Source organism: Martes martes (assembly GCF_963455335.1).
Source record: "Martes martes genome assembly, chromosome: 3".
Taxonomy (NCBI): Eukaryota; Metazoa; Chordata; class Mammalia; order Carnivora; family Mustelidae; genus Martes; species Martes martes.
The window spans coordinates 93,770,831-93,785,875 of record NC_137890.1 but is presented as its reverse complement, the minus strand read 5'-3'; the positions used below and the strand labels follow the sequence as shown (position 1 = coordinate 93,785,875).

Below are 15,045 nucleotides of genomic sequence, written 5' to 3'. Positions count from 1 at the left end.
AGGATTCTAATTTACATTGGCATGATTAGAGAGGGTATTGTATCCATGCAAAAGGAACAATGAAAGATTTTGGAAATTAAAAATATGATTGTCACAATTAAAAGCTCATTGGTTAGATTAGGATAAATAGAGCTACGGAAGACAATGCTTCAACATAATTAGGAGCAACAAATAAATAAGACAAGCACATAATATTTTAATAAAAAAAACAGGTTTTATCAGGCAATCACATAACCTCCTTATTTTTTTAAATACTACATTTTGAAAGATACAAAATTAACTTACAAGTGTGAGACATTTTGAAGATTTAACAATAGACTCTATGAAGGGGAAAGAATGAGCAGTTAATTTTGAGAAGACTAAACAGAACTCCAAGCCTAAATTGAAATTCCTTCAGAATTTGATAGAGTTGATGATAAAGTACTCATCCCTAACAGCTATTTTCTTCTTTTTATTTAGATATAATTAACATGTAACATTATATTAGTTTTAGGTATAGAACATAATGATTCAATATTTGTGTGTATTATGAAATGATCACCATAATTAGTTACCATTCACCCATATAGTTATAATTTTTCTCCTTGCGATGAACTTTAAAGATCTGTTCTCTTAGCAACTTTCAAATGCACAATATAATAACTATCATTAATATAAAATTTGTACTGTATGACTCCCTTTACCATTTCATACCTACCCTGTGCACCACCTCTGGCAGCCACTTTTCTCTGTATATAGGAGTTCAGCATTTTGGTAGGGTTTTGGTTTTGGTTTTGGGTTTTTCGGTTCCACTTGTAAGTGAGATCATAATTGTATTTGTTTTTCCCTGTCTGATTTATTTAGTGTAATGCCCCCAAAAGTCCACAGAAGTTGTCACAAATGACAAGATCCCCTTCTTTTTTATGGTTCAGTAATATTCCTGCGTGTGTGCACACATATGCGTGCATGTGTAAATACACCCCATCTTTTTTATCCATTCATCAGTGGACATTTAGGTTGCTTCCATTCTTGGCTATTGTAAAGTAATGCTTTAGCGTTCACAGGGATGCAGATATCTTTTCAAATTAGTGTTTTTGCTTCCTTTGGATAAATACCAGAGTGGAATTGCTGGATCATATAGGAGTTGTTTTTAATTTTTTGAGGAACCTCCATACTGTTTTCCACAATGGCTACAACAGTTTACATTCCCACTAACAGTGGAACAATATTCCTTTTTCTCTACATCCTCACCAACATTTGCTCTTTCTTGTTTAAGGCTGATATTTTCTTACTGATTTTCTGTCTGGATGATTTGCTTATGGATGAAAGTGAGATAGCAAAGTCCTCTACTGTCAGGCGCCTGGGTGGCTCAGTCGGTTAGGTCCTCTGTCTTTGGCTCAGGTCATGATCCAGGGTCCTGAGTCAAGTCCCAGATCCGTGCTCCCTGCTCAGGGGAACCTGCTTGTTCCTCTCCTTCCCGCTTCTGCTGTCACTATCTTGGTCCCTCTCAAATAAATAAATAAAATCTTAAAAAAAAAAAATTCCCCCACTATCATTGTATTGCTGTCTATTTCTTCCTTTTTTTTAATTTTTAAAAATTTATTATTATTTTTTATTTCTTCCTTTAAGTTAATACTTGCTTTATATGTTTATGTGCTCTGTTAGGTGCTAAATATTTACAAATTTTATTTCTTAATGAATTCACCCATTTATCTTTATATAATAACTTTGTCTCTTCTAGTCTTTGTGTTAAGGTCTGTTTTGTCTTATGTAAGTATAGCTACCAAGCTTTCTTTAGGTTTCCATTTGTATGTGATGTGGTTTGAATGTGGGGTTTGGAGATTATGGCCAAGGAAGAATTCTTAAGACATCACTGGTGCAAAAAGGTGGTTTTATTAAAGCATGGGGACAGGATCTGTGGGCAGAAATAACTGCTACCCTGGGATTGTAAGAAACAACTGATTATACACTTTGGAATTGGTGGACAAAGGGAAGTTTCAAAAAGGACTTTCATAGACTAAAGAAGACTGACAGGATCCTGGAGGCCTAGTCAAGCTAAGATTGTTTTTCCATCTAGCAAAGCATTAACATTAAGACAGTTTGGAGTTTCCTGGAGGATTGTCATACTCGGCCTGCCTCAAGTATTTGTTAGTGAGCTGCAGGTTATAAGAAAATTTAAATTTTTTTTTTAAAAAGATTTTATTTATTTATTTGACAGAGAGAGATCACAAGTAGGCAGAGAGGCAGGCAGAGAGAGAGGAGGAAGCAGGCTTCCTGCTGAGCAGAGAGCCCGATGTGGGGCTCGATCCCAGGACCCTGGGATCATGACCTGAGCCGAAGGCAGAGGCTTTAACCCACTGAGCCACCCAGGCGCCCCTTTAAATTTTTTTTTTTAAGATTTTATTTATTTATTTGACAGAGATCACAAGAAGGCAGAGAGGCAGGCGGAGAGAGAGGAGGAAGCAGGCTCCCTGCCGAGCAGAGAGCCCGATGCGGGGCTGGATCCCAGGACCCTGGAATCATGACCTGAGCTGAAGGCAGAGGCTTTAACCCACTGAGCCACCCAGGCGCCCCAGAAAATTTAATTTTGTATGCATTTCCTTCTGCCTTTTTTCCCCACATCACATGGAATATCATTTTACATCCCATCACCTTCTGTCTGTATATCCTTAATATATGAAGTGAGTCTCTTGTGGGTAGCATATAGATAGATGTGTCTTTTTTTTTTTTTTTAAAGATTTTATTTATTTATTTGACAGTCAGAGATCACAGAGAAGCAGGCAGAGAGAGAGGAGGAAGCAGGCTCCCTGCTGAGCAGAGAGCCCGATGCGGGGCTCGATCCCAGGACCCTGAGATCATGTCCTGAGCCGAAGGGAGAGGCTTTAACCCACTGAGCCACCCAGGCACCCCTAGATAGATGTGTCTTATTTTCTTTGCAATTTGATGATTTTTTTTGGTAGTGATATGTTTAGATTGCTTTCTCTTTACCGTTTGTGTATTTACTATAGGTTTTTGCTTTGTCGTTACCATGAAGCTTACATAAAGCAACTTATATTTTTAAGTCTCTTTTAAGTTGATAACAACTTAAGTTTCGACACATCCTAAACCTCTACATTTTTACCCTCTCACCATTTTGTGTTTTTGATGCCACAGTTTACATCTTTTTACTTTGTGCGTCCATTAACAAGTTATTGTGGTTATAGTTATTTTTACTAGTTTTATCTTTTAACCTTCATACTGGCTTAATATGTAATTAATCCACCACCTTTATGACATTAGGTTATTTTGAATTTTACTATATATTTACTTTTACCAGTGAGATTTATACTTTCCTGGTTTTTTGTTACTAATTAGTGCCCTTTCATTTCTGTTTAAAGAAGTACCTTTAACATTTACCCAGTGGTGATGAACTCCCTTAACTTTATTGCTTGTCTGGAAAACTCTTGATCACTCCTCCAGTTCTGAAGGGCAGTTCTGCCATATAGATTATTCTTGGTTGTCAGTCCCCCCCCCCCACCCCCCCATTCAGCACTTTAAATATGCCATTGTCTTCTGGCCTGCAAAGATTCTGCGGAAAAATCTGAGAATCGTACAGGATTTCCCTTTTACGTAACAAGTTGTTTCCTTCTTGCTGCTTTTAAGATTCTCTCCTTGAAAAAAATGTGTCTTACAGTAGGTCTCATTGGGTTCCTCTTACTCGGAAACTTCTCAAAACCTCTCTGAGATTTTTAGACCTGTTTGTCAATTTCCTTGGTTGTCAATTTCCTTCCTCAGGTTAGGATAGCTTTCAGCCATTATTTCTGCAGGTAAGTTTTTTGCTCATTTCTGTCTCTTTTCTACTCCTGGGAGCCCTATGATATGAATACTGAAACGGCTAGATTTTGTCCCATGAGTCCTTTAAGCTGTCTGTACTAATTTTCGTTGTTTTTTTCTTTTTGCTGTTCTTAGCGTTGAGTTCTGCTATCTTACCTTTGAATTCACTGATCTTTCCTCTGCTTCATTTAAGTCTGCTGTTGAACCCCTTTAATGTATGTTTCAGTTTATCTATTTGTGTTCTTCAGTTCTGTGACTTCTTTTTGGTACTTTATTATATTTTCTGTCTCTTTGTTGAAGTTCTCACTGTGTTCATCAATTCTTCTCTTAAGCTTGGTGAGCAACTTTATGATTATTATTTTGAACTCTTTATCAGGTAAATCACTTACTTCATTAAGGTCTTATTTTGATGCTTTCTCTTTTTCTTTTGTTTGAAAATATTCCTCTGATTTTTCATTTTGCTTTACTTTCCATGTTTGTTTCTATGCATTAGGTAAATCAGTCACCTCTGCCAGTCTCAAAGAAATGGCCTTGTATTGAACCTTATCATTCACCCATGCCCTAGCTTGTGCCTGTTTTATTTTTAGTGGCTCCCAGTAGTTAAAGGTGTGCCAAGACCTGTCAGTGTCTCAACAGGGAGCATCTCAGTGAGCACCTAGATTCAGGCTGATTGGGAAGCAGTACCCTCCACAGCAGCTTTTAAAGTATGCAAATATGCCTCTTTTAGGGGAATACTGGGAGGTGGGCTTTTCTGTCTGCTCCCTCCATTCGGAGCCCTGGGGTGATAGGCATTTAAGAACTGTTTTTTGTTTGCTTCTGTCCCCCTTTCACCTGTGAGCCCAAGCCCTTCTGGCCCTCAAAGCCAAACCATTGAAGGGTGTGTTCTCTGGGCAGCAGACACAAGCTCCTTTCTTAGCAACACCAACAACCTGGGTGGGGCAAGAGAGTACAAAGACGGTACCAACCATCTTCCTTCCCTGAAGAATGCCTAAGTAAGTTCTTATATGTGTGCCAAACTGGAAGCCTGCCCCTAAGGCCAAATCTTCAACACAAGCAAATAGGCCTCTTTTACATAAAACTGTTTCTCAGTTTACTCTAGTTTGGAAGTCTTACTGTCACAGGCTCTAGTTGACTATCAAAGCTGGAGGTTTTGGATTCTCATTTTTCAGGTGCAGGTCTTAAAAGTTGGGGTGCCTGATGTGTGGTTCAAACCCTTTGCTCTGCAGGGAGAAACATGAAATTGCGAGTTCCCTCCTGATTGTGGGTTACCATGCTGGGTGTGGGGTTTATGGTGAGATTGTGTGTTTGCCTGTCCTTACCACTTTGACTTGAGTTTTTTCTCTTTCACCCAGTAGGAGGAAGTCGTTCATCTAGTTTTGGGTTTTTTTTTTTTTCCAGAGGAAATCGTTCCATATGTAGCTTTTAGATTCAGTGTGTCCATGTGAGGAGGTGAGTTTAGGATTCTCCTACCTTGCTATCTTGAACCAGAACCTCCCTGTTAGCTATTAATACTTGATAGGTATTAATCACATTAAGTAAGATGCCACATTTTAAATTCATACAGTTTGCATTACAAACAATAGAAGACTCTTAGATACAGCACAGTAATTCAGTTGGTAGAACAATTTTGGGCACAGCAGATTATGGTGTATGACTAAATATAGGTAATGATATGATCTCAGTGCCCATTTATATAGGAATAAAATTAGAGGGCTTACAAAAATGCTTGTTTTCAAGATGTAATAAAAAAAGGCACTGTAAGCAGTCCCACTCCCAATATGTACCCAAACATGGAAACGTGTCCACATACAAAAGTTAGTACTCAGATGTTCATAGCAGCATTATTCGTAATAGCTAAAAAGTGGAAACACTCATGTCCACCATCTGATGAATGGATAAACAAAGTTGTATATCTATACAGTAGAGTATAATTTATCTATTACAGTAGAATATAATTTTACAATTAAAAGGAATGACATACAACTTCATACCTAGTAGGATGGGTATCATTAAAAAGACAACAGCAGGTACTGATGAGGATAAAAGGAAATTGAAACCTTTTACACAGGTGGTGGTAATGTAAAATATTGCAGCCCGCTATGGAAATAAATTTGGCAGTTCCTTAAAAAGTTAAATACATAGTTATCATTTAAGCAAATAATACCAATCCTAGACATACACTGGAGAGAGTTGAGTGACATGTTCAGACAAAAGTTGTTCATGAATGTTTGTAGCAGTGTAATTCATGAGAGCCAAAAGATAGAAAAGGCCTAAATGGCAGCTATAAAATGGAATGAGGTACTATTAAATGCCACAACATGGATGGTCCTTGAAAACATTACAATTAATGAAAGAAATTAGACACAAAAGACCACTTGTTGAGGTGCCTGGGTGGCTCAGTGGGTTAAGGCCTCTGCCTTCGGCTCAGGTCATGATATTAGGGTCCTGGGATCGAGCCCCGCATCGGGCTCTCTGCTCAGCGGGGAGCCTGCTTCCTCCTCTCTCTCTGCCTGCCTCTCTGCCTACTTGTGATCTCCATTTGTCAAATAAATAAATAAAATCTTTAAAAAAAAAAAAGACCACTTGTTATATGATTACCTTCATATGAAACATCCAAAATAATAAAATCCATAGAGACAGTAAGTAGATTAGTGTTGGTAGGGGCTTTGGTGGGTGGGGGGTTATTGAGACTGACTGCTAATAGATATGGGATTTCTTTTTTGGGGTGATGTAAGTATTCTGACATTTACTATTGATGGTTATACAACATAGTGATTGTACTCAAGTGCACTGAAGTATACATTTTAAGATGGTAAATTTTATAATGTGTGAACTATATCTCAGTATATAATACTATATAAAATAATGCTGGGTCTGTGGTCATTTACATTTTATATTTTGATAAATATTGCCCAGTTGTCCTATAGTGAGGTGGTATAATTTTTATTCTCATGAGCTTTGTATATATACCTGTTTCCACATTCTTGAAGCCATTGTGGTATGGCATTCAAAGTTATAATCCTTGCCAGTGTCTTATTGCTGAAAAATGAAAACCTAATGTAGATTACTTCTCTATTTCTCTAATTATGGTCAAGATTGAATATTTTTTCTTAAATGTTATGTATATTTCCTGTGAACTTTCTATTCTTACCCATAATCTGTATTTCTATTAGTATTGGGTTTTTTCTTACTGATTTGTAGAACTTATGTGTATGTTATCTGTTTTTCCACTTTCTCTTTTGACTTAATTATGTGTTTTTACTAGGAACAGTATTTTTACTGTCCAGTAGTGCTCATTGTAGCATTATTCCATCTTCATGGTTTAAGCCAAGAAACTAAATCCTATCTCTTTGACATCATTGATGAGGTCTATTAAATTTCCCAGTACTTATTATTGTACTCCTTCTAAGCTTTCTCAGCTTAATACATCTATTTGTGTATGTAAATGTGTTTGTATCTCTGATACTGTTTTAGAGTATTTTACAGGAGTACTAAATGTGGAAGACAGGCTTTGAATAGATAACTCAAGGCCACAGTTTGATTATAGACAGGCATTAAAATGAATGTAGTATATGACTTTTTCTAGAAAACATGAAGAATAAAATCACTGTGGTGTAGATGGGTTGGAAGATGGGTAAATGGGTAGATATGCAGGGGGAAACAAATGTGTTAAGTAGTGGTGAAAAACAGCTGATTATTGGGATAGAAACAGACTCGCACTCCAACCCCCACCCCTGTATCAATTGCTGAGTCATTCAGCAGGCTTAGTCGGTCATACATCCAAAAAAAATTTTTTTTTTAAGATTTTATTTATTATTTGACAGAGAGAGACACAGTGAAAGAGGGGAATGCAAGCGGGGGAATGGGAGAGGGAGAAGCAGTTTCCCCACCAAGCAAGGAGCCTGACACAAGGCTCGATCCCAGGACCCTGGGATCATGACCCGAGCCGAAGGCATACACCCAACAACTGAGCCACCCAGGCGCCCCATCAAATTTTTTTTAATACAAATTATATGCCAAGACTTGTGCCTATGTGCTGATTGTCTGCTTTGAATGAATCAGATTTTCTCCCTTACCTCATGGAGTTGATAATCTAATGGAGGAGATGGGCAATAAAAGGGCAAAACAAACATTACGATTAAGAAAATGTTATAAAAGAAATTAATATCCCTTGCCTATTTATAGAAAATAACTAAAGAAGTCAGAGCTTTTTTGTTTTTGTTTTTTTTTGGGGGGGGGGTTAAGATTTTATTTATTTATTTGACAAAGGGAGAGACTGCAAGAGAGGGACACGAGCAGAGGGAGTGGAAGAGGGAGAAGCGGGCTTCCCGCTGAGCAGGGAGCCTGACGCCGGGCTTGATCCCAGGACACTGGGATCATGACCTAAGCTGAAGTCAGATACTTAACAACTGAGCTACCGAGGCACCCTGAAAATAGGAGCTTTGTGATGTACTTCTGGTAGGGGGATCAGTGACGGCCAGTGAAGGCCTCTCTGAGGAGGTAGCATTTAAGCTGAGACTTAAAAGAAGTCAGCTATGAGAAATTTGGAGAAGGACATTCTCTGCATAATGAAGCCTTCATTTGAAGACCCTAGGATGGCATCTGTGAGAAACAGATGAGAAGCCATTACGGCTGGAGCTTAGTAAGTTGAGGTGAAAAATGATCATGTAAGCCCCTAGCAGGGACTTTGGACCTTGTGTTCAGAAATTATCAAGAGCTATTAAGCAAAGAAGTGACATGTTCTGAACGATTACTCTAGCTTTGCGATGGAGAATGAAGAAGAACATGGTAAGAAAAAAGCAGGGAGAGCAGTTAAGAGGCTATGGCCAGGGGCGCCTCGGTGGCTCAGACAGTTAAGTTTCTGTTGGTTTTGGCTCAGGTTGTCATCTTCGGTCATGGCATCGAGCCCCTCGTTAGGCTCCGCACTCAGCTCCAAGTCTGCTTGGGACTCACTCTCTTTCTCTTCCTCTGCTTCTCCCCGCAGTGTGCCTGTGCACACACCCTCTCTCTAAAATAAATAAATCTTAAAAACAACAACAACAAGAGGCTATGGCCAGAGCTATCCCAGACATAAAGATGGTGGCAGAGTGGATGGAGAACTGTTAAATTCAAGGTATAGTTGGAAGGAAGAATCAGCTGGATTTGATGTGTAGGTTGTTGTGGATAGTGGAAAGGGAAGATTTATGGATTATTCTCAGCCATTTGTTATTAAAATCTGTGTACTCTGCATGGAATCAAGTATGGGTGGTAGGAGTATGTTTTATACATAATAATACATAAGTTGATACTTATGTAGTGCTCTGAAAATACTGCCACATCTAATACCCATTTTGGGCTCTTTAAGTTTTTTTTTTTTTTTCTTTTTTTTTTTTTCAAGTAGGCAGAGAGGCAGGCAGAGAGAGAGAGGACGAAAGTGGGCTCCCTGCCGAGCAGAGAGCCCGATTCGGGGCTTGATCCCAGAACCCTGAGATCATGACCTGAGCCGAAGGCAGAGGCTTTAACCCACTGAGCCACCCAGCTGCCCCTGGGTTCTTTAATTTTTTTAGCTGAAACATGTTGGCAGTCTGAATTTAGTTATACTTTTCCTAACATAGAGCTCAACTGGCATTCAGAAGTGTTGAGGCTACTTAAAATTCTCACACCTAAACAAACAAACACACCTGCAAACTAAACATTATCTCTTAGAAAATCAGTGTGGGTTTGTTGTTGTTGTTGGGCAGGGGGAGATAGTTTTATTTTTGAGGGAATAAGTAGAAGTTAGAAACTTTTTCTTAAGAGTTGGGGTGCCTTGGGGCGCCTGGGTGGCTCAGATGGTTGGCGTCTGCCTTCGGCTCAGGTCATGATCTCCAGGTCCTGGGATCGAGCCCCGCATCGGGCTCCCAGCTCAGCGGGGTGTCTGCTTCTCCCTCTCCCTCTGCCTCTCCCCCTGCTTGTGTGTTCTTTCTCTAATGAATAAATAAAATCTTTAAAAAAAAAAAAAAGAAAGAAAGAAAGAGTTGGGGTGCCTTGGTGGTTCAGTTGTTTGAATGTCTGACTCTTGCTCTCAGCTAGGTCTTAATCTCAGGGTCGTGAGTTCAAGCGCTGCATTGGGCTCTGCTGGGTGTGGAGTCTACTTTAGAAAAAAAAAAAGAAAAGAAAATCTTTCTAAAGAGTATATTTTCCTGATGGGTAGTTAGATTTTGTCTGAAGAAGAGTATAAGGTCAACTAGATTTTTGTGAAAGATACCAAGAATTCTAAAAACTTGTCACACTATTATATAATATAGTTAAATTAACAGGACTCACTTCAGATTGCTATTATTAAGGATTTTTCTTTTTGGAATAGAGGTTACTATACACTGTATAATTTCATGGGAAATTCAAATAAAAAACTCAGAGCTACCACAAATACATTCAGTACTTTTTAGTGTAATTTTGCTACACTTGATATGAACATCTGTAAATTATTTTCTCCTAGAGTGTTTTCAAGATGCAGTTTATAGCATGGATCTTCAAATATTACAGATTTGCAAGAATTGACATATTATTTCCTCAAGGGAAAAGAAATCAGTTTTATTTATTTATTTTTCAGCGGTGGCTGGATCCAAACAAACCAATAAGGAAGCAGCTAAAGAGTGAGCATACATATTTACTTGACATTTTACAAGTATACTTTCTAAAGGTAAAGGATTAATATAATCTGATTAATTAGAACTGCTTTTATTAATTCTAGGAGGATCTCCTTACAATTTGAACTTTAGAGTCAAATTTTTTGTAAGTGACCCCAACAAGTTACAAGAAGAATATACAAGGTGGGTTTATGTAGCATATTTTTCCTGAAAATATTGTCAGAACTGTTATGAAATTTTGAAATTATTAGGTAGAAATATTGTCATGGTGTGTAATTCTGATATTCCCAGTCATCACACAGAATGGATTATGGATCTTTCATGTTTCCTCCCTTCTTGGATGGCTGGGAGGGCTTTAGGAGATTGGAGCCCCAAGGCCACCCCATCCAGCCATGAGCAGCCTCCTGAACCATATGAAATTAGAATTTTCTACTTGTAAAAAATGGTTAAGAAGTACTGCTCTAACTACTTGAGGTAATCACATGATAACATAATTGTATCCAAGTGATGCTGCATAGTGAGATTGTGTCTGCTTTTTGTTTTTCATGTAAAAGCATATTCTATATGTTTTTTATTTCTATTGAGGAGAATGTAGAATTTGGAAAAATATATAACCATTATGTGCAAGAGTAATGGTCAACAGGTATCTTTTTTCCCTCTGAAAATAGAATCTGTAGTTCCCTTTTGCTAAGATTCAAAGTCTTTTATTTTTTTCCTCCGCTCCTACCATTTTCCCTAGAAGTATAATTAACATACATTGTTGTTAGTTTCAGGTGAGCAGGTACCTTTTTTAAGGGATGTTGGCAGGGATTGCACCAGTACACACTTTTTTTTTTTTTTTTTAAGATTTTATTCATTTATTTGACAGACAGAGGTCACAAGAGAGGCAGGCACTGGTGGGGGGGTAGGAAGCAGGCTCCCTGCTGAGCAGAGAGCCCGATGCGGGGCTCGATCCCAGGACCCTGAGATCATGACCTGAGCCGAAGGCAGAGGCTTAACCCACTGAGCCACCCAGGCACCCCACCAGTACACTTTTAAGTGCCCACTTTTTTGTCCACTTTAAGTCTGCTCTTGACTCACAATCTGATTTTGTTGTCACTTCCACTTGACAAAGGGTACACGAGAATGACTCAGATGAGCATGTGAAAGTGTATGAATGGTAGGTGAGCTGTTTAAGGTAGAACTGGGAATAATTACAGTGTGGTATCTGTACCTGAATCTTGTGTATTGCTTGAAAGACAGAATTAGTAATTAGTTTTTTTTTAAATGACTAAATGAAACATTAGCATATAAGACCTTCCATAAAAGTCTCATATAAGAATATAGGTCAGTGATTATATTCAGAATTACTCTAAAAGGTAGGTGTTAAATTAGCAATCTGTACTTAAAACTATCTGTAGATAGGCTGGGAGATGTTACTGTGATGACCATTGTTTAGAATACTGTGGTGATGTGAAGCAACAGAAGAATAAATTAAAGATACTTAGCTGTATCTGGCAATCCTCAGGTGTTTATAAAATAGGGTTTTCAGTAGACCAGGTAAGAAGGGTTAGATTGATATTCTTGAGAGTCCTTTTTTGTGTGTTTGTTGAGGGCAGGGTGTTAACCTTTTTTATAACAGAATTTAGGAATGTAGAACTTGGATTAGGCAGTCCTAACATTCAAAACTAATATTTCCAAGGTAATTTATCTTGCAAAGCAAAGTTGTTTTATATTAGTAATCTTCAGTTTAATATTATAGCTCTTAATCAGTCAAGTTTTGTTGTTAATTAATTAAAATAACAAAATCTTTTTTCTTAATAAATAATTCTTAGTATTGTAAAACCTTCCTTAATTTTGGCTTAACTTCAGGGAAACTACTCTGAATTAATGAAATTGTAAATTATAAAACATTTAAATTACATTTTACTATTTCCTGGTAAATGTAATCTGAAATCAAGTAGCAGAGTATTCCATAATCAATATTTTTGTAATCAGAGTTTTAAATGTATAAGAAATATTTGTAATTAAAAGACCAATAATTTAAAATTGGATTTCTAATGTTTTTAATATTTATGAAAAGTTTGTTAGCATAGCAATTAAAATACTGTCATTTGCAGCCATATTCATAATTTATTTCACTCAAAATAATGTATTTGAATTTCTATAGAGCTTGAATGTGTTGATTCTTTTATAACCTGTGTTTAAAACATAGTCAAGGAGTAAGTGTATCTCAATGATAATTAAGTCATAATATCTTCCTGAGGTAGAAGAAGGGAAAGCCAAGTTTGGTAGTAATCAAGCAATTACTTTGTGCTCAGTCTGTTGTCTAGAGCATTATCTTTGTTTTCACTCAAAATAATGTACTCTTTCAAAAGTCCTTTATGATGGAATGTCCTAGAGGCTTGTAACTGGTGGTATTTGGGAAAATGAGTTTTTATTATATTACCATAGAGTATATCAGTGAATCTCTACCCTCACTACAGCTTAGACTCACTTAGGGGAGCTTTAAAACATACTGGTGCCTTGGTCATACCCCTCAGATATTCTGATTTAATTAGGTCTCAGATGGGACCTGTGCATAGACATTATTACAAACTTCCCAGGTGATTCTGTTATGCAGGCAGGTTTAAGAAATACCCCTTTAAAATTTTAGTGCTTGATAGCCTTAATGCAGTGGTCTTGATTAATAATATGACAACTTCAGCCGCATTTGCTAAATTTTAAGGACTAGTTTAAACCCACAAAATAGGAAACATGCCACACCTCCTTACCTTGAGATTCCATTCTAGATAAGTCGTATGAAAGAGTGGACCTACCGAGCCTATAGGTCATTTGGTATTAGCAGGTCATGGCATCCTTAGAATTGAAGTTTTCTTAGGAGTCATGACACTACAGATGACATTTCTTGGGTACCTTTTTCGTGCTTAGGTATACTCAGTACATAAAAAGTGCTTATGGTATTGGTTATTGTCTGGATTAGAAAAGTTGTATTATTCTTACAGGTTAAATATATCATTTCTATATTTACCTCAGGCGTTTTTAATCTATCTTAAAAGTCTTGCCAATTGCAATGACGTGGGTGGAACTAGAGGCTATTAATGCTAAGCCAAATAAGTCAATCATAAAAGTCTTAATTGTCTTTAAAAATTGTGTTTTTATCACCTTATTTAGGGCCTATGGGATACTCGTACTAGACAAGTGATATTTGTCTTTTTTTACAAATACAGAAACAAAGGTTCAGCCTTTAATTGATTTTCTAAAGAGCACTGGCTGGTTTAGCCAGGACTTGAATTCTGCTTTCCACTTCAGTCCTTACTGGGTGGTATATAAATAAAATTCAGCAGGCATAGGTATTATGTATATGAGATTTACAATATTATGTTAAGAATATAGATGCCTGGGGCGCCTGGGCGGCTCAGTGGGTTAAAGCCCCTGCCTTCGGCTCAGGTTGTGATCCCAGGGTCCTAGGATCGAGCCCCACATTGGGTTCTCCGCTCAGCGGGGAGCCTGCTTCCCTTCCTCTCTCTCCCTCTCTCTCTCTCTCTCTCTCTCTGCCTGCCTCTCTGCCTACTTGTGATCTCTGTGTCAAATTAAAAAAAAAAAAGTTTATTAAAAAGAAAAAAGAATATAGATGCCTTTTCAATCTTAACTATAAGATTTGTTCCTACCAGGAACCTTTAACTTTTTTTTTTTTTTAAGATTTTATTTTATTTATTTGACAGAGAGAGAGGTAGAATCACAAGTAGGCAGAGCAGCAGGCAGAGAGAGAGGGAGAAGCAGGCTCCCTGCTGAACAGAGAGCCCGATGTGGGGCTCAATCCCAGGACCCTGAGATCATGACCTGAGCCGAAGGCAGAGGCTTAACCCACTGAGCCACCCAGGTGCCCCAGGAACCTTTAACTTTTAATTATGAAACCAAGTAAGCTAGGTAGAAATATATTGTCTTAAATTGAATACGTAGGTAATATTTACAATATTACATATTAATTCTCACAGGGAGTTTTGTACTTCATTAATATGTGAAACCAAATATTTGCATCAACTTTTAAAAAAAAAGTTTAGGGAATATCTGATTCTCTGAAATCCTTAATTACATTTTTTGGTATTTTGAATATTGTCATGGAGCTTTTTAATAATTTTAATCAGCCAGACAATTGAAATTGTTAAACCTGATTTTTGATTCTTGGAATATGTATACTTTTTTCAGTGGGATAAAATAAAGTCTTAAATTCTCTGTTTAAGCATTTTTTAAAGGCACAAAATTTGGTCTTATGCCAATGTCACACAGCACAGATGACTTCTTGCAAACATTGACACATCTCGGAGGGAATGACTTACTAGTGGGGACAGGAAGACAATACCATCTTATAAGCAATCTCAGCATTCTTTTTAATAGAAATTCATATTTTTGTTGGTTTTAAAGGACTTTAGGTACTTGGCAATTCTGATGGTAGGGAAGGGAGCTTAAGTTTTTTGTTTTGTTTTGGTTCTGATCACAAAGAGCTTTCTTAAATGAAAATGGAATTATTCTTTTCTACATTTAGCAGCTTCTGGCAGCATAATGATAAGATGACTATAGACCTGTCTTTGCAGCTGGCATTCTGTCTCTGCAGAAAAGATGACTTTCTCCACTTGATCTCTAGTGCATTGTTACTGTCAGCTCT

At 37.5% G+C, this 15,045-nt stretch overlaps 1 protein-coding gene across 2 annotated transcripts in view; it reads left to right on the top strand.

Moving 5' to 3' along the window:
* Positions 1-15,045, top strand: part of PTPN4 (protein tyrosine phosphatase non-receptor type 4) — a 217,572-nt gene that overhangs the window by 99,134 nt on the left and 103,393 nt on the right. For both annotated transcript variants that reach the window (XM_080798231.1, XM_080798232.1), the window contains exons 4-5: positions 10,364-10,406; positions 10,505-10,583. In XM_080798231.1, the coding sequence (XP_080654357.1) occupies positions 10,364-10,406; positions 10,505-10,583 (122 nt within the window). The remainder of the gene's footprint in view (positions 1-10,363; positions 10,407-10,504; positions 10,584-15,045) is intronic.